General features: G+C 39.0%; 2 protein-coding genes across 3 annotated transcripts in view; one reads left to right on the top strand and one right to left on the bottom strand.

Annotated features, from left to right (window-relative positions):
* The window catches only part of LOC122658543 (NADPH--cytochrome P450 reductase-like), a 20,287-nt gene extending 15,535 nt beyond the window's left edge, over nucleotides 1-4,752 (top strand). For both annotated transcript variants that reach the window (XM_043853552.1, XM_043853551.1), the window contains 10 exons: nucleotides 65-157; nucleotides 848-1,073; nucleotides 1,164-1,247; nucleotides 1,406-1,557; nucleotides 1,660-1,756; nucleotides 1,893-2,042; nucleotides 2,126-2,203; nucleotides 3,350-3,472; nucleotides 3,550-3,663; nucleotides 4,180-4,752. In XM_043853552.1, coding sequence (XP_043709487.1) covers nucleotides 65-157; nucleotides 848-1,073; nucleotides 1,164-1,247; nucleotides 1,406-1,557; nucleotides 1,660-1,756; nucleotides 1,893-2,042; nucleotides 2,126-2,203; nucleotides 3,350-3,472; nucleotides 3,550-3,663; nucleotides 4,180-4,260 — 1,198 coding nt within the window. In that variant the 3' untranslated portion in view covers nucleotides 4,261-4,752. The remainder of the gene's footprint in view (nucleotides 1-64; nucleotides 158-847; nucleotides 1,074-1,163; nucleotides 1,248-1,405; nucleotides 1,558-1,659; nucleotides 1,757-1,892; nucleotides 2,043-2,125; nucleotides 2,204-3,349; nucleotides 3,473-3,549; nucleotides 3,664-4,179) is intronic.
* A 2,615-nt stretch (nucleotides 4,753-7,367) lies between these two features.
* On the bottom strand, nucleotides 7,368-18,800 carry LOC122658542 (nucleobase-ascorbate transporter 11-like). Its single transcript, XM_043853550.1, has 11 exons — nucleotides 18,783-18,800; nucleotides 13,710-14,443; nucleotides 13,128-13,225; nucleotides 12,879-13,049; nucleotides 12,402-12,502; nucleotides 10,567-10,702; nucleotides 10,339-10,389; nucleotides 9,300-9,587; nucleotides 8,775-9,009; nucleotides 8,401-8,681; nucleotides 7,368-7,765 (listed from the first exon to the last, which is right to left on the bottom strand). The coding sequence occupies exons 2-11, from the start codon at nucleotides 14,401-14,403 to the stop codon at nucleotides 7,544-7,546; spliced, it is 2,277 nt and encodes a 758-aa protein (XP_043709485.1). The 5' UTR covers nucleotides 14,404-14,443; nucleotides 18,783-18,800; the 3' UTR covers nucleotides 7,368-7,543.
* Between the last annotated feature and the right edge of the window lie 1,222 nt (nucleotides 18,801-20,022).

Consider the following 20,022-nt stretch of genomic DNA (forward strand, 5'->3'; position numbering starts at 1 on the left):
GGTTGTCTTTGTCCATTCGGACCACTCCTACTAATGAAAACTGATGCTGTTTCCTTACTTGTAGAGCTAATGTTGCTGTTCGAAAGGAGCTTCATAAACCTGATTCGGACCGATCGTGCATTCATCTGGAGTTTGACACATCAGGCACTGGACTCACGTAAGTTATGATTCTTTATTCCTCTTGAGTTTGTAGTCAGCAGTGTTCCCTCTGGCTCCTTTTCTGGTTAATTTATTTTGAGGGCATCTGAGGGAACTTAAAGAAGTTCTGATAGATTAGATGATGAGGGAAGGAGGTGTTGTAACTATAAGGGAAGGACAAAAATGATGTGGTTGAAGTGGTCTGAATGGACATGCATGCATAAGTTCACAGTGGATTCATGTAACTGACACGATCTAGTTTAATAGGGATTACTAAGTTGAGCTGTCATGATCACTGCACTTTTACTGATCCTAGCACTGTCATGCTTGTACAAGTGACATACAAGTGCGTGAAATGTGAAATGAACTCATTGATCACACTGACATATGAAAACAAATAATGATGGCTGTTATGTATAAAGGTCTACAAAGCCTCTCCCTTCTCTATAGATAAGAAGATTTAACTGGTAATAGAACCCATGATGTATGGGTTGAGTGTCAAATAGTTTCCTCATCTTTCATTTCTTTCTCTAATCTGCTAGTGCAGGAGACAGTTATGATCGTCTAAACCTTTTTTTTAGGTGGGTTAGCTGGGATTGAACAGGCATCCTCATGATTGCACTATAGACCTTCCAGTCATATTAAACCCTATGTATCTCTGTATGTTGAATTAGTACCAACATTCATTGGTGATGAATCTTTTGTATAGATACGAAACTGGAGACCATGTTGGTGTTTTTGCTGAGAATTGTGATGAAACCATTGAGGAAGCAGGAAAATTGTTGGGTCAGCCTTTGGATTTACTTTTTACAATTCACCTGGACAATGAGGATGGCTCACCCCTGCAAAGCTCATTACCACCTCCTTTCCCTGGTCCATGCACATTATGTAATGCCCTAGCATGTTATGCAGATCTCTTGAATCCTCCTAGAAAGGTGCTATAACTAATTTTGGTCAGTTGGGTATCATTATATTTTGCTTTTTTTGTTATTCATGATGTTTGGCTGTTTGATTCCTTTATTCAGGCTAGTTTGGTTGCTTTGGCTGCTCACGCATCTGAACCCAGTGAAGCAGAAAGACTTAAATTTTTGTCATCTCCGGATGGAAAGGTTAAAAAATTATTCCAATATATTTTTTCATTTTTGGTGGTAGTCCCAAGCAACTTGTGGCTGCTTTTCTTTATTCTTTGGTTTTTTTGTTCTGTATTTATGTGCTTCTTTAGTTGATATCTTTGTGTTTATTTTTCTTCTATGTTCTCATTTCACAGGATGAGTATGCACAGTGGGTTGTTGGGAGCCAGAGAAGTCTTGTAGAAGTAATGGCTGAATTCCCATCAGCAAGACCTCCCCTGGGTGTTTTTTTTGCAGCTGTAGCCCCTCGCTTACAGCCCCGTTATTATTCAATATCATCTTCTCCAAGGTGTTCATCCCCCCCAATTTGCAGAAACAACCAATATAATTGAAGCAGTCTTAGCATTTTAGTTGGGCTCCACAATTTATTTGGATAGTGTACTTCTTGCAGATTTGCTCCCTCTAGGATTCATGTAACTTGTGCCTTGGTTTATGGTCCAAGTCCAACTGGGAGGATTCACAGAGGGGTGTGCTCCACATGGATGAAGGTAGGAATCGGTCCTTTCCCATGTGGAAATGTCATTATTGTTTTGTAATCCTATTGGAAGGCTCCACAGGGCTCTGTTTAAAATTTTAGATTGTAAATAGTAGATATTATTTGATGCTTCTCTATCAATATTATAGTGTGCAGTTCCTCTGGATGAAAACCATGATTGCAGCTGGGCTCCAATTTTTGTTAGATCATCAAATTTTAAGTTACCAACAGATCCTTCCATTCCTATTGTCATGGTGGGGCCTGGTACTGGATTGGCACCTTTCCGAGGATTTCTACAGGTTTTGAAGAATTTTTGAGTTCTTTTTCCTGGTGTTGTCTTATCGTATGTTAAGTTGAAACTAATTCCCATCCTTCTTTTCAGGAAAGAATGGTCCTGAAAGAAGAGGGTGCTCAACTTGGCCCTGCTCTTCTCTTCTTTGGATGTAGAAACCGCAGAATGGTAATGAATCATAATACATGTATAGACTGCGTGTCCCTTCGAATGTTCTGAAAAACCAAAGCTCGGTTTGGCAACATTACCTCTGCAATACAATGTTCCGGCTATGGAGGTATTCCTGGAATGTTACCAAACCGAGCCCAAATTGCATTATTATAGTGGCCATATATTATTTATTTGAATTTGATCATGGAATGTATGATTCTTTTTCCCTGATTATTGAAATCAGAAAATATTTTATGTATGAATTTTTATCCCTCTCTTACACTTATATCCATCCTTTAATTCTTCCTGACAAGCGACAACGTTAACAATTGCACAATGTGCGTGATGGATTATATACTCTTTTAAAGTAGATAATCCACCCATGTTCTATGGATGATAAACTGATTCCTGTCTAAAGGATATTATTGTCCAAACGTATCTCTCTGTTGCAGTTAACTCTTTCACAAGTGTTGAGGTGCTATTAAATATCCCAAATATTTCTAAATGAATAGTGAACAGTTGTCTTGATCTAGTATATTTCCATTTTTATTCATGTTTCAAATTTGGCATCAATAACAGCTCTGTACATCCCTTTTCTTCCCATTTGTCTTCACCAGTTTTGTCTTTGAACTTTTAGGGACAACTCTCAAATCTTTTGTTTTCTATTCTCGAGTAAGATAAACTTATGTTTCAACATGTTCAAACCCAAGACCAAGACAGTTTTCAAATGTTCGGGACATGGTTGGTGTCTTCTTATATTTGCAAGGTGTTGCTTCAATTATAAAATCTTCTATGATTTCGAACTGAAACCGAAGCTGAAACCAAACATGGTCTATAAAACCAAACACTAGGTTGGTTTGAGTGGATTTTACTCTTTAAAACCTAAAAAATATAAACTTTTTTTTTCAAGTTATTGAACTAGGACCCAGTTAGCTGACAGGGTTGTAAGATTTGAGTGGATTGTATGATCCACGAATTGAATTGTAAGGAAGACTCAGAAAGATAACTTCAGAAAAAAAATAATCAAATGTAAGATTTAGATCAAAGGTTCTGATTCATTAATCAACTCATGGATCATATCAAATTGTACAATTCTAAATTTGGTCCCCCTCCACAACATGAGTCCATGTTACATGTGTATTTGATATTGATCTCTGTTTGTAGGACTTCATCTATGAGGATGAACTCAATACCTTTGTAGAACAAGGTGCATTGTCTGAGCTAATTGTTGCATTCTCACGTGAAGGACAGACAAAGGAGTATGTTCAGCATAAAATGATGGACAAAGTAAGTAGGCCGAAGACACTGAACATTGTTTGCAATTCTCCATGGCCACATTTTCAATTAATATGCCCCATCTGCAGGCAGCACACCTATGGAGTCTAATCTCCAGTGGTGGTTATCTCTATGTATGTGGAGATGCCAAGGGCATGGCTAGAGATGTCCACCGGACATTGCATACCATTGTGCAAGAACAGGTACAGATCAATCTTCAAATCTCTCCCTCTCTGATTAAAGTCATCCATGTCTTTGGATTTCTGGTCACGTAAAAAATAACACCATTTATTGAAAAGAAAAGGAACCTTGATGTTAAGTGGAAGTGTCAAATTAACACTGGCAGTTGAAAGTTGAAGGATTTCAGTTGGTTTAGATGTTTTCATTCTAGCCATTTTCCACTGTATTTTAAATTAATAAATGGATCTGTAAGGGTATTAGGATTGCTCTGATTTCAGCTTATTCTTCTATCTTGGGGTTGCATAAAACTCTACTTCACTAGGAGGTATTTGGAAAATCTCCATACTGGAGAGAAATGCTGCAGGTATCAAATCAGCTTGCATGCCTAAGAAAGGGTATATTTTAGATGCACCTTATTTTTGTAGCTATTTGAACTTGTGAAGAAACTGTTCCCAAGTAATGTGATAAGTTGTTGAATGCCATTTTCTGTTTATAAATTTGATTGGTTTATACCTTATTTTGTTGCAAATATTATTCAGGAAAGTTCAGATACTTCGAAGGCCGAGGCTATGGTGAAGAAACTGCAGATGGAAGGACGGTATCTTAGAGATGTCTGGTAATTGGTTTATCCGTCTTCATTACACTGGCTGTCTGCTCTGTCCGGTCAAATTGTTGAAATATCATGCATTCATCATCTTCAAGCTCAAAGCAGTTAGCCCCTTGCCAGCCCCAGGAAGGGGGGAGGGGTGGGGGAGCTGACTGGTGGTGCAAACAGTACCTGGGTTTAACTTGTCAAGTGAACTGATGGTGATTTATTTACGCTGCTTGTGCTTTTGGCATATGTATACTCTTCTCTTGGTCAAGAGGATTTGTTTATAGTGAGTGCACTCTATTCAATTAATTCTAATGTCATCAAAGGTAAGAAAAAGGACATTGGGAAGCATGCATGTTGACCAAAGTACAGAAACACTCTTAGGTCTCTGAGAGTCTCAGGTATTTTGCTGGAATTTACTGATGGTGCTGGATTCTGGCCAGGAGTTGATCAATGTAAGATTACACCGGACTGTCTTGTAAGGTAACAATAGTATATTGGTACTGTATAATGAGGATGATAATCCGTCCGCAGAGTAATATTATAAATAGTAAGGTTTTCAATTATTGGAATAATATGACACTGTTTCGGTTGTGCTGTTTCCGAATTACTGTCTTCTGGTTTTCTCATCTCAGAGGGGTTAATGGGTAAAGAACCATCTCTTGTCCAAGCATGGATTTAAGATGGTCTTCGCCTCTGGAAAATGAATTTTAACCAAGAATGGTGTATTCTTTCTTTGGTGGCAGATTTGACCTACAGGGGAGGTGAAGATGAAACTTAACTTTGATGGGACCATCTACGTCTGTATGATCGTCTTCCTCATCAACATGAAATCCACTGCTTCCATATCTGCACTTGCCATCTTTTCCTTCCTCGTCTTCTTTCTTCTGCATTCTGCATTTAGGGTTTCTTTTCCTTTCTTACTTGCTTTATTCTTCAAGCGTTGGTGAAGCTTATAAATTAACCGGCAGCTCTCTGCTCTTTCTCTAGTGTTTTAGCTTTTGGTATTGCTGCCTTGGTTTTGTTGGAAGACACTCCATGAAATATTCCGGTCTCATTTGATGTCTATGGCTATGATCTCTGGCGGGTCTACAAGTCTCACAAAGAACGGGTATTTTGATCAAAGTATACTTCTTGTTGAATTCCATTCAGGAGCAATGGATTTCTTGCAACTGCTCAGTGGACTGTGGACGCTAATTCATCAATCAGGGACTTGCAGCACAATTTATCCTAATTAAAGTAAGGGAAAGAGAACGTTATCCGGGCGCATGTGGTGTGTTATCCCGGTGTGTTATCCCTGTGTCCAGATAGAAGGACGCACGAAATGATTGCCAAACCCCCCATGAAGAACCGAAAATCCTCAGGGTGTGGTGGTTGTTTTACATGCCCCTGATCGTAGGGGCTGCGCATGCGCCTAGGTAGTGATCATTCTCCTTTAAAATTATGATTATTTGACCTCTTATTGTCAAATAGAAATTCTTACCTGGGAGAGTAATGATGACAGTAGGGTGAGAAAAAGGAGGTGGGATCCTATTCTATCCTTCCGTGGTGCAAATAGACCATCATGTGAGACCCACTTGACTAGGAGGTGGGATCCCATTCTAGCCTTTCAAGTTGCAGATAGACCAACATGTGAGACCCACTTGACTAGGTTCCATGTGTGGGCCTCTGAGCGTATTAGACCCATTTTCGAGCCAAACTTTTTGAGAGACAAGGGATGTTTTGGGAACTCCATCCATAGGGGAGACTTGTAATGCTTTTTGATCAGTGTCCCATTGACAAGAAAAACACTTGCTTTCTTATTTATTAGGAGTGAATTTCCCTCCACTTGCGGTGAATGGAATCGTAGGGTGAGAAAGGGTATTAGGAGAGTATTTTGGAACAACAATTAAAACCCTAGGAATCCAGGATGGTGGGTGAACTAACCTCTATTGGTGCAGGGAAACTTAGTTCTATTTATTATGTATTGGGTATTAGATTTATAAAAAGCAATTTAGAGATCCAATTTGTCCTCACTCGCAATGAGAATGTCAACCATGTGATGACCATGTGAATGGACTAGAGAAGGGTATTTTTTTTTACCTAATATAATAAGGGATAGAAATTAATAATGACATTCATCCTTCACTACGCGACCAATGTGACCGTTGTCAGAGGACAATAAAAGGGATGGTATTGAGATTCTCTCATCTACTCCATCAAATTGTGGGGTAGGGGTTTTTATGTCATTTCAATGGGCATTTTGCCAAGTAAGCGGGCATAATGCCGGTCATGCACATGCACAGTGGTGCATGAAAATTTATGCATGAAAAAAAAAAAAGAAACTCTAAACGTTCAGGAAATGCCAAGGGAAACACTTTCAAGGTGGTTGCCAAAGGTGGAGCACTGTTTTGAGAAAAAGGCCAACCTATAAGAAACCTGGGCAAGCTTGCACCAGACCCCCTATCTCTCATCCCCAACCCCCCCCCCCCCTCCCCCCACCCAAAAAAAAATAAAATTCAGAAGACTTTGTTAAGAACAAATGGAGACAAAACTTTCAATTGGCTTAGGAAAGTGAAAAAAAAGTGCTAGGGATAGAGATGCTTGTTTGGACATTAGTTTGTATAAACCTTCAGTCCAAAAATCCAACCAACGGATTACCTGAATGCATATTCTTGCAGGTGATTCAGTTAGTCTATATTTGGAAGGCAAGAAATGGATAGGGAAAAAAAGAACAAAATAAAACAGAGGGTAGTAATATTGAATTTAGATCTCTCTTTTATTTTTCAAAATTCTTCATTTTTTTTCTCTTTTCTTTTCTTGCATTCCAAACATAGCCTTACATCTTTCAACCACATCCCTCTACCTGCAGAAATGCCTCAGGGTAAGGTTGTTGGACGGCTAATATCAACTCTAGTGTCAAATGGTTATTTTCACTACCAAATTACAAAAGTTTCCTAATTTGTATCTTTTCCCATCAACACTCTAGGTCAGTACTTTGCTAATATAGTACCATAATGTGTCTCTGATTTCACCTATCAAGCCTTCAAAACATACAAAAGAACAAATGATGCAAAAGATTTTCTCTGAAAGAACCTGTATTGACCATTGAATGTAATCTGGGGTCTCCCATTTTGTTCTCACATGAGAGAACACCTGATTGTTCCGTTTTTTATTCAGTACAATGTAACAAATTAGGATATATGTAAATTAAAATCACAAATAATCTCCTTTCCCCATCTTTCTACTACTCTGCCCTCTCCAACAATTGATGTAAAAAGTGGCAATTTCACTAAAAAACGCAAACTTACAGGCTGCTGCTAAATGCCATGTCATGCACCAACACATTTTGCCCACTGAAAATACCGGCCAACTTTTATTGGAAGGGAATAATCTGCGAGAAGAGATGAGTCATTTGCCAGGTCTTCAGCACTTGACCATATGTAAACTCCTCGTTCTTGCCGGTTGCCAGGAACTGTGTTGTCCAGTATAAATGCCAGCAAGAATCCCACCACCATGTTAAGCGACAGAAGACCATTTATAGCAAAATCGAGCTGACAACCGTCATCAACAAGTCACAGTAAGTACAATATGAAGGGAAAACGTTGCCGGGGGAGGGGCATGTGTGTTCAAAAGAATGATGCACATCTCCAACCATAAGATGTGATGCTCATCTTTGCCCACTGATACATGGGGGGGGGGGTTGCATGTGTGTTCAAAAGATGCACATGTTGTTCAATGCATACATACTGGACAAGTCCTATGAAAAAAACCTATAGTAGATCCAGATGCCATACAATCAGCATATATGGCCATCAATTCATTCATATACTGGTTAAACCGTAACTTAAAAGAACATCTGATCCATCGCTTTCTTTTGGGATGCTAGAAAGTAGATTTCCACAAAATAGCATAAATTTCAGTTATTAGGAAGTGGGGTGGGGGGACACAATCAAATAGGGATGCTTCATTGATTTTCAGATTGCAGTAGACTCAGCAAGTGGCCCAACGAGTAGGCAATGAGTCACTCAGCATATCCTTGCACAGTACTTAAGGGTCTATGTGAGTCAGTGGAGCACACTGACTGGATGATATGAAGGTGAGAATAGGGAAGAACCCAGTGGTTAGAACTCAAGTACCACAAAATAACTTGTGCTTATTTTACTAGGAGAGCATATATTGTGCTTACTTCTCTACTACCAGTGTGAACTGGTCCATTTGATGCTGCTGCATAAGGAACAAAATAACTTGGCAATATGAAGCTGATATTTGACTGATATTGTTGGAAATATGCAGGAATGGATAAAGATAGAAACAAGGAAACACCAACTATTGTTATGTTCCTAAAGCTTGCTGCTTGACCATACTGCAATGTTGATAGACCCAATGCCACAATCAGAGCCCAGATGAAGCAAAGTAAAGAAGCTGCCAAAGCTTGTGGTATTGAAGCTATAAGGGCACCCACTTTCCCTATCAAACAGAAGTAAAATGAATCAGTACACTGCAACACGGCTGGACATGTTTAGCACAGTCATAATGCATAGATAACACTTCTGGATTCACCTATAAATGAGAAGAAGATCAACAACACTGCTCCAAGTTCTACAGCTCTCCGACTTGCCACTTTTGTAATGTCTATGGTATGCAAATTCTCTGTCAAGGTTGTTGAACCAGTGCCAGTACCCCAAAGTCCAGCCAGTATACTACAAAAACCTTCCAATCCTATTCCTCTGCTAACAATTCCTGGTGTCGGAGGCTTTGAATTAACTAGTAAAGATGCGGAGTGATACGTTCCAACCTGGTGGAGTTATATCAAGTGCAATGCAGTTAGACTTAAAAAGTCATGTCAATATTCAATTCTTGAGTTGTATAGCTTCTCTGTATGGTTTCTCTCCTCGCCAATCCTTTCTCCTATATGATAAATCTTTCCCTTCCCACCCCCACCCCCACCCCCCCCCCCCCCCAAAAAAAAAGAAGAGGTTCTCCCTCTTCTGATCAGTGAACAGATTGTATTCATTAAAAACTTTCAATTTTACACACTTCATTTTGTACTTCTCTATTGTCACAGGTGAGTTGTGAGCCACTCACCGAATCAACTGTTGCAACCAGTGACACAATGATCATGATCATGGAAGTCCTCAAGTGAAATGTTGGAATACCCCACTGTAAAGGGTAAGGAACTCGAACCCAAGCAGCATTTCTCCACGCACTGGAAGCATCTGTTCGACAATGCTTCATGGTAAATGCATGCTTTCTACATGCATTAGATAAGATGTTTGAGCTAGGTATGTTGGGGTTGCAGCCCTTGTAGTTGTACGCTCCACCAGCTGTCAAAAAGAATGCGTATGCCCATATGATTGCAACACTAAGGGGAACCTGCAACGGTTGATAATGTGAGAAAGGTCTATTAAAATAAAAAATAAAAACAAAAAGTTTGGCAGCAAGAAGCTGAGTAGTATCCCCCCCCCCCCCTAAAAAGAAGAAGAAGCAAGTTTCTTTCATTTCATAAGCGTATGTAAGTAATTAATATTTCAATGCGGCAACATCCTATTTACTAATGGAAGACATTGATAGAGTGAAGACCTGGGAGAGAGAGAGATGACCTCTCATTACCAATTCAGATTGCTTGGATGAATATGTATTGCAATCCTACTGCAGACAACAGGAGGTGACTAAGAAATCTAATCCCATCTTTAATTACCTTTAACCATAAGAATGGGCTCAAGGATTCAGTGATTATTTAAGGTCCCCCCCCCCCCCAATACACACAGAGTTGTACAGTAAAGCACTTTGCAACACCTCAAGGAGGTATATGCTGTGTCATTTCCCCTCTTTAAGGGAACTTCAGAAATTCATACAATCCAGATGAGTTCTTGAGGTGGAGTTGTTCAGTTGAGACTTTTTACCTTATTTTGTGCAACATACAGGATGGAAAAACAAATACATATAACAAATTTTTATAGTGAGCATAAACATATATTGTTCACTGATAAAAAAAAACAAGAAATATGCGACTTCATCTGTATGAGCCAGAGAAGATATATTTGCTAACTAAGTTGGCTTTGATATATGGGTAACAGCAGTTAGTTTTTCAAAGAACCAACAAGGTGAAAGACATGAAGCATACCGCATAGACCCGGAATATTCGATGCCCAAATATGGAAACTCCTTGAAGGTACTGAAAACATATTAAAATGGTTATATTGGGAATGCGTTTATTCAAGAAAAATTATTAGAACACAGAAAACTGTAAAAAGGTCAAAGTTAAATGAGAAACAGCTTATAAGGTTAGAATACTGGAAAGATAGAACCATAAGTCTCTGTTTGAAAAAATGCCACTGGGAAAGTTCCTTACCAGACTGAAAATAAGAACTAGAAGTATCTGGGGAAGGCTGATTTCCACGCAACTACCAGCTTGAGGATATCCATAAGAAAAAAATGCTAAACCCACTGCAGCAACAGTCGGTGCAACCACAATTGGGTTTATCAATCTGCAACAGATCATTATATTAACAACCAAGAATGAATTACATAAGGTTGCATGCAACCTAAATATGGACATCACTGTAATAATTTGTGGCACTATGAGTCACACAACTTTAAAGCAGTTACTTGCTAAGGTGAAGCTGCTCAGCAGAAGTGGCACCCTCTGAAAAATGTTCAAATTTGATCTTGGTCAGATGCTCTTTTTGGTATTGGAATCCTCTTAGCGATGATTATGCTAGAATTAGTTCTGTTTTTAAGGCCCATAAGACCATGTAGTTCCGACAAGGCAGTCAAGATCGTCACAGACTGCTAAAAGGGTAAATTTGTCTAAGGTGGTTAAGCAATGAATCTCTAGCAACAATCTTTTGTTATGTACATGTAAATTTTCTTAAGGATCGAGATTCCCACAAATAGACTAAATATATAGTAAGGCTGAGAACGTGATCTATTATATAGTCAAGGCAACAGAAACTACACAAAAACAAGAAGTAAACTAAGAACATCTAAAGAATCCAACTTAAGATCTAAAAGGATAACCCAGAGCAGGCCTTCTTGGGAGAAAGCCCAAACACAAGCAAGTCCTCAGCCTTCAGATCTGTTCAATAGGTTGATTCCTCAAAACCTCGAAAAATCTCACCATCATTCATACATGAACCAGCAGATCACAGCCAACATTAGTTTCCCCAACTCTCTCTTCTCCAAGCCTAGAAATGTTGTGAATAGAACCTCTTCAAGTTGGTTGATAAAGTGGAGTAAGGAAACAAAGATGGCAGGAGACTTTATGATATTGTAAGGAGATCAATAACTATGCTCTCTTCATGAATATGTTCCTGGATTTTCAATTCATGGACTGACAATTTACCAACGTCCATGATATATTTTCACAAGCACCCCAGTTATGCTCAACCCTGTTTTTATGGGTAAGGATAAAATTAGTCTGATAATCCTGCCACAATATTGCTTGTAATTATGTCCTTGGCCCTTTTCTTAAGTAAATTCTTTTTAATATTTTTTCTTTGATATCGTTTTCTATCTTTCTCCTTTGTTCCGAAGTATTATTTTTTCATATTATTTTAATAGCACCTATTTAAGATTGTAGCTTTTGAAGCGCAGGTTTTTCCTGATAAAGTATGTGAAGTGGATGAGATAAGAGTTCGTAAAATGGGGAACTTATCCAAGTTGGTGGGGCCTGCATGAAGTGACAATTTTGATCAAAACCTGTGTATAAACTTTGAGTTACTGATCTAGTTCCCCACCCCCACACCACCCCCCCCCCCCCCCCAAAAAAAAAAAAAGACATCGTAAATGGCAAGACCAGAAGTTTTCAACGGTGGCAACTACCACAACTGGATTCAAAAGTTTAAGATATGACTTAGCACACACACACCGTAACTACAAACCCCACAAACCCAGTAAAAGAAAATAAAAATGACTATACAAGTAAACTGTATTATGAAGGATTCTATTTCTTTAATGGACCTGTCGCATCATATCCCCTCTTAGTACATTGAAATGTCAGGCTTATGAGTAACTGTAAGAACAATCAAGTTAAGACTGGTGCAATGGACACAGATTTGAATTGCTTCTACAATTGCATCATGAGAGAATGGAACACATTGGTTAAAGACCATATAAATAGCACAACAAGAGAACTTCAGTATACACATTTTTCAGAAACAGAAATTCAGAAGATTACCAAAATACCTCAGAAGAAGAGACATGAGACCGCTGTATCCCAGGAAGCTCTGGAAAATTGAACCAATAATTATAGCACCTTGTAGTTCCTTCATTATGTGCCTAAATTTCTGGAATAATTAAAATAACAATAGCAAGTATGCTTAGTCAGGTGAAATTTATGGAGAAAAGGGAGCAAAATATATGAACAGGAATTATCTGGAAGACAATCTCTAAGAGACCATTTTAACTGATCAATTGCCTCGTTGTTTTACCTCAATTCAGGAAATTATTCATCACAGTTCACTAGAGCAGATCAATCGTGAATGGGTTGACATTCTCATCCTTAAATAATTAAAAGAAATAAACTTGTACAAATTGACTAGGAAGATATCTAGTAGTTTTGAAAATTTGCCTTTTACACATTAACAATACTTGCAAAAAATCTAAAATGCCCAGCATTTGGTAAAATTGCAAGCAATATATTTGGTTATGGAACAAACTTACATGTTCAGTAAGATTTCGGTACTCTTGAGAGTTCATGATGACTAAAGCTGGGGCGAGGAATACAAATGAACTTCCTTGAACTAAAGGAAGCCGAGTTCCAAAGTAGGAGTGTAATATTGTTGTAATGCCAGATACCAAAAGCATTGTGGAAATCACAGTGGCTGTATCCTCCTGTTGTCAGGATTCAAAAAAAATCAGTGTTAACATATTGTATCAGAAAGCAAGCAAACCATCATACAAGAAGCTTACATCTGTTCCACCCATGGCTGGTACCATGACTAAGGGAATGAAAATAAGTGAACCAGCCAACGACAAATAGTGCTGTAAACCATAATACATAAGAGTGACTGCAGTTGGAAACAAAGAAACAGTCAAAAATAATAATAATAGGCCATTGTTCATAGAAATCAGTTAAAACTTGGAATGGAGTCCGTAGGAGTCTGAAATTGTTTCGTTTTTCTTCAAATCTATTTATTTACTAGTAAAGAAGAGTAACATCCTCGGTCAGATAACAAACTCGAGAAGATATTCCTTTATATTTCAAGTAGAGTAACATATTTGGTCAGATAACAAACTTGAGAAGGTTCATCAAAAAAACAAACTTGAGAAGGTATTATCGAATCTCTTTGTGAAAGTTTACCTTGTTCTGTTGAGTGTTTATATCACGTTATATTTGTCTAAGTTTCAGGTTTCTGTCAAGAACAATTCAGCCACCAGTATAGGAAAGAGATTGTTTATTCAATGATAATATAAATTAATAATTAATCTATATAATAGCCATCCCGGTACAATAAATTAGGGCCAAAAGAACCATGAAGATAGTACACTAACCAGGACCAGGGTTTTCTCTGAGCCGGCACCTAATCCCCGATGGTCTGCCCAGGCCCCAGAGACTAGTTTCTGCATTATCAGGAGAAACATCAATTTCCACTTCCCTATCGATCTTGCCGTCATCTTTCTTGGCTTCTACGTTTAGAGGAATCTCTGGGGCTTCCAGCACACTCCCACCTGCATTGCCATTGCCATTGCCATTGCCATTCCCATTCAAATCAACTTTCTTGTCATCATCCTTTGAACCCAACATAGGCTCATTTCTTCTCTTCTGTGTTTCAATTCTTTCTGGTTCGTTCCTCAAACCGTCACCAGCGTCACTTTCATGCTTCCTTCCATTCCCAGTACCAGAAACGGGCTCAATTTCAGCTCCTCTGTTCCCTCTTGTACGACCCAAAATCGGATCAATTTCAATTTTCGGCGAAGATCCTCCTCTCCTATCAAGACCCTTCTCTAAATCAAACCCAGCACTGTCATTCTTCTCGTTGAGGTCTTTCTCGATAACACTGGATGCTGTTTCTCCTGAAAAAGTGGGATTGAAACCAGTCCTCTTTGCCCAAGATTTCAATTCTCTCGGATTGTGATCAGTTCTTGGTACAAAGGGCTCGACTTTCGGAGGCCAAGAGCCGGGTTTTGGTCGACCCTTAGCTGTGTCGGCTTTCTCTATGTTTTTTGAGCTCGACCCTCCTTCCATAAGAGCTTTAGTTCAATTGGGTAAGCAGAAACGGGGTAACGAACCCCTTAAAGAAGCATAGAAATGACTATTGTATAGAAAAGAGCTCTGTAAAGAGTTGGAGCGGGGAGTAGAAGCAAAGAAATTGCTCATGAGATCAAGAAGGTAATGGCCAAAAAGAGGAGGGAAGAGGGTACTATCATTTGCTCTTCTTCCTCCTCACAAATCAAGTGAAGTTGATGATGATGGTGATGATGACGAGAGAGATAGTGAGAGTGAGTGAGGCTGAGAGGACAGGAGAGCTAACTCTCCAAGCATTGGCATCTTTTCTGCTGTTAGTTGCTAGTTTATTCCGGCTCGCCAGTTGCTATCGGTTGGTGGAACTTTTAGATTCCCAACTTACCGCAATACCCTCTTCCTTGCATGTTCTTTAGAAACAACCTGGAAGATATCTTCAGCCTTTTATTTTATCCATTAATCTTAAAGATTTCTTACACTTGAAGTTTGTGGTTTAATGGACTAATTGTTGTTTCACTCTCTCTCCTTGCTTTGCCAGAAGCGAAAAGAGATTTCTTACAAGTTCGTGGTTAATGGACTAATTGTTGTTTCTCTTTCTCTCTCTCTCCTCTCTCTTAGACCGACTACTGAGTGGATTGCAAATTATTCGATGATTTGATTCAGTAAAACTCACTGATTTGGAACCGAACCTATTTGTGTGAAAGCTCCAAAAGTTGGTACAGTGCCTGCCGTGCACACACCGATCACAAGAGTAGATCAAGTAAAATACCTCATTGGCTGCCTGCTTAAGGCAGAGATAGGACCCATTTCTACTTTTTCCCTTCTAAAGTCAGAAATTTGACGATAATTTACCTCATTCATTTTGGATTTTTTTCTCCACCTTCAAAGTTAAAAAAGTTGACACTTGACGAACAAAAACAAAGAAGATATTGAAGGAAAGAGAAGTGTGATCGAAGAGAGAACGAAAGGAAGAAAAGTGATGGCAAATTATCCCAAATTGATTCATTTGTCTTTGTAGCCACTTGGAAAATATATAGTAGTTAAGATGATCAATCGGATTGACTTTCGGAACACTCACCAAACGAGCAAGACAACCAACCTAACCTAATGAGAAGTTTAATTAGTGGTAGACGATATTGGTGGTTGCATTGATTACAATCCCTGATTTTTTTCTTATCAGATCCTACCAAGGGCCCATAGGGGTGACAGCCCAAGAGGGCGGCCAGGGTGGTGTCCTAGCTCCAAGCCTCCAAGAGGAGAGGGACATGTGGTGCACCAGCAAGGCGACACATCAAACGGCACACATCCAACGCCAGCAAGGCCACTCTTATCAATGAGTTTGGCATTGAGCTCCTCTCCAGTGGAGCCCAAAGTACCCAGAGAGTGCCAGGGGCATCCAACGACTGGGCTGTGCCGCACACATCTTAGCGCACACCAATCAATTCACATAACCGTGAGTGTCAAAATCAAGCAAGGCTCATGCTTAGTTCACCACTGATTCTCTCAGCTATGTAGCAGAGTAAACATTCTTCTTCATTAATCAAAACGTATCTGAGCCAGAAACTTCTCCATCCAAGCAGCATAATTCATGGAATCAATATCACGGTAGAAGAAACCCTCAACCGCCAATGAGATCAAGCAATGAAATCTTTTGCTTTCAACCCAAACTGTGTGCTTATCAGTGATGATGAGTATACCTGGTGTTCGATGATCCAAATTTTTTTTTTCATCCCCTTCTGCTTAATTCTTTCAATGAGTAAATTAGAAGTTTAGAATGAGGGATACTGTTGTTCCCTGCTTGATATTCGGCAGAAAGTGCAGGTAATTAATGTCTCCTTGCAAGTTTTGTTAATTGGAAAGACAATGTATTGGGAGTTTCAGTTATCCTTGTTTATTTGTATATGCTGAGGAAGTTGTGAGATATGGTCTCTTCATTGCTAAGGAATAGCACTTATTCTTATTTTTATTTGGTAGAATGTTCTTTGTGCCGCAACGCAGCCTATGCCCAGATATATGGACAGCCTGTGCAGGGCAGCCTGTGCAGGGGGCAGAGTGATCATTGCGCCCACCCATGTGCTGGGCGCAGGCTGCGCTGTAGCACTGAGAACAGCCCCACTTTTTATTATTTGTGGATACCCTATAGTTACTTTAACACAATGAGATATGAAGAACCTGTCAGATTCTGCAGGTGACCTGCCTTGGTTCTTTGCTGTGCTGTGTCTTTCAAATGAGGGGCAGGTTATGGTTGGTCCTACTCATTGTTGTTGATACCATGTGATCTAAATTATCAGTTTCCATTTTGCCTTTTTGTCTGATCGGAGGATGTGGTGATGTTGCAATTTTATCTATTTGAAATAGTTCAAAATTCATAGTCTGTTTTTGCATTTTGTGTTGATCCATATAAAAAATATGGCATGCTTGTTAGAATATTATCTCCTTAAAACTTGGATTTACTTCACATTATGGATTTATGTATTATATATTTTTATGATCAATCTATATAAACACATTGGAGCATGTGTTTGTGTAGGTTTTCAAAATAACATCAGCTTTCCTTTTTGACTTATGATCTTTCCTCTAACCTTGAAGGACAGAATTCGGCTTTCCTCCAGTCATAGCGAGAGCTGGAGGATCCAGCCCAGCCAAAACAGGGGTGTTTGGGTGGCCCCCCTATGAAATGATTGAACCCCCTGTTTTGGTTGGACTGGATCCTCCAGCTCCCGCCATGGTTGTTGAAAAGCCGGGTCCATTGATGACAAACATGCAGATGAGTCTCAGCCTATGGATCCTTCAGAGCACAGTAAGGATAAAGAGCATAACTGTACTTTATGGATTTCTATTCTAATATTGCTCTGAATGAGGAACTGAAGACCACCACTTTCAAAAATATTTTCATAGTTCAAAATCTCGTTTCGGTAGGCCATTTCAGTAAAGACAGAAATGAGCAAAAGGCAGAAATCCGCCGAAACAATGTATATTTTTCATGAGTTTCACTTGGCCATTTTGGGGGGCAAACGGTTGAAATGAGTGATATTTTCAATTGAAATGATCGGAATTTCGACGAAACAGTGCATTTTTTTAAACCCAAATGAGCGAATTTTTGACCAAAATGAGCAAAACGAGCGAATTTCTAGCGAAACAATGTTGATATTGGGTATCACCACCTGTTGTGTCACAGACAAATTTTAATTAGCAAAAATTCGACGAGTTTTTGAACTATGATATGATTACCTTCGGATAAGGTACTAAGGTGCCTACAAATTTTGTTTGAATCTCAGGATTCATGACTTGGTTAGGCCTAGCACATCCTACCATTTGAGTTATAATTATGTTGGGCAAAAGAATGAACATTATATTCTTGCACACATGTTCTCTTAATGAATGATGATAAAACTTGGATTTTCTCATTTTTTCACATATAACATCTCATTTAGGTCTTTTGTAAAAATTTCAATTCTCCTTTTCAAGTTGAAGTATTTGTGGGGCTTTGAATGTCTTCCTATCCAAACCCTGTATTGAGAATCAAGAAAGATTTGATAGCAATCTTTTTCTGCCTCATTAGTATCATCATACTAGATCTCAGTAGCTTCTGAGGTTAGCTAACACCTTCTGTATTTACATATATTAAGTTTCTCATTTTTTGTCAATCTTTACTAGTCATTAGTTGATCATGAACTTCTAGCAGGTAGCATTGCAGTTTTGCAAATTGATTTGAGGCGATGGAATTTATTGGCACTCTAATAAACCACATATAACTATGTTCAGCAGTTCATAGGGTAAGTGATTATAACCTCTTTTTTTTTTTCATTTGCTCACGTCGGGGGTCTTGGTCCAACAGTAAGATTGCTCTATTTTGTGATCAAGTAGTCACGGGTTCGAATGTGGAAACATTCTCTCTACGAAAGTAGGGGTAAGATTGCGTACATTACGACCCTTCCCAGACCCCGCAATGGTGGGAGCCTCAGATATGCCCTTTTTCATGTGGGGGGGGGGGGGGCTATGATGCAGGGACCATCAAATTCCATGCTCTATAATGACAATGCTGATGTCATTCTGGTTCCATGCTCTATACAAGATAATTATATAAACCATCTTCCTTTCTGTGATGGATTTCTTGTAGAAATTGGGCTGTGTTAATCTTGATTTGATACCACTGAAAGGATCCCACGGAAGTGAAACAGATTGAAGCAACTGGTGGAAGAAATCATTTAATCTCACAAAATAATGACAAGAGTTTATCTGAAACTTCACAGCCGTAAGTCTCTACACGATCTTAGTCCTTTCGCAACAAGTTCTTTCTATACGTATAGTTTTGCGTTCTCTTGAATGTGAACTCCACCACCATCAATAGGATTTTTTCGGACCCTTGATCACTTACTAGGAGAGAGAATGTGTGTGTGATTTTCTCAGAGGAGGGAGGCCATGAGAGAATGATTTTCTCAACTTATCATGTTTAGTTTTTAGCTGTATCCCTACATATTGTCTGACCCTTTGCACATAGAGTTTTGGTACTTGTCAAGCTTACCCTTGGATTTTCATATCAGGTTTTAATATCAAATCTATTTTTTCTTAAAATGGCTAACTTGACTGTTGAGGTTTTGGTGTCTTGATTTTTTATGATGGACTGTTGTGTGGAGCCTTTGGGAGCTGCGTTGGACCCGCTTCGAATTATTGTGAGGTACGGAGGGGGTTTGGGGGTGGCAGTCCCCGAGGAAAATTTTTTAAGGATTATATAGGTATTTCGATAAATTTTCTTTATAGGATTTCACTATAAATCTGTAGCGAGAGTTTTTTCTTTGTATTGAAAATCTGAGAGAGATGTGACAAACGAGCGACTGTAACCCTATTGTCCATTGATAGAGTAAAAGATCTCATCTCACCGTGGACGTAGGCAACCTTGCCAAACCACGTAAATCTTTGTGCGCATTGTGTGATTGTGTTTGTGATTTCCATTCTTCTCTACACCGTGTTAGGTTTTACACTTGACAACTTTACACATAGAGTTTCTCTCTCTCTCTCTCTCTCTCTCTCCAAAAAAAAAACCCAAACCGGACAAATCAACCATACTCAATCACGCAAACGCAAATTGAATCAATTTCATATTGGACTAGCTTTGGTTTGGGATAGTATAAAACCGTTTGATACCATATTGCATCGAACTAATAGAATTACCTAACTGAAAGTAAAACCAAACCGAAGCCGAGATGAACTTGAAAATACCATGTGTTTCCCATAATTGTTTGTATATATACATTAGTGGAGCACTTCAATAGATTTCGCTTTGTTTATCGTTTATTTCGATCTTAATTTAGGGTTATTCTCCATAAAATGATATTTCAATAACTAAACCGGATCAAGCCTGATATCAAAACGATAAAAAGCCTGCCTAATAAGAGAAAATCGAAATAAATCAAAATCGAACTCCACTGAAACCAAACCTACCTTTATCGAGCCGACTGCAATTCGGTCCAATCAAACTTGAAAAGCGGTTCAACTCAATCAGAATCAAACTGAACCGAACGTTTGACACCCTACTCACGCATTTTCAACCTGTCTTGGACCTCACCCGATCAACTACCAGACCAGACCAGACCACAGTTTTTTAATTAGTTCTAATCTTAA

Source organism: Telopea speciosissima, chromosome 4 (genome assembly GCF_018873765.1).
Source record: "Telopea speciosissima isolate NSW1024214 ecotype Mountain lineage chromosome 4, Tspe_v1, whole genome shotgun sequence".
NCBI lineage: Eukaryota > Viridiplantae > Streptophyta > Magnoliopsida > Proteales > Proteaceae > Telopea > Telopea speciosissima.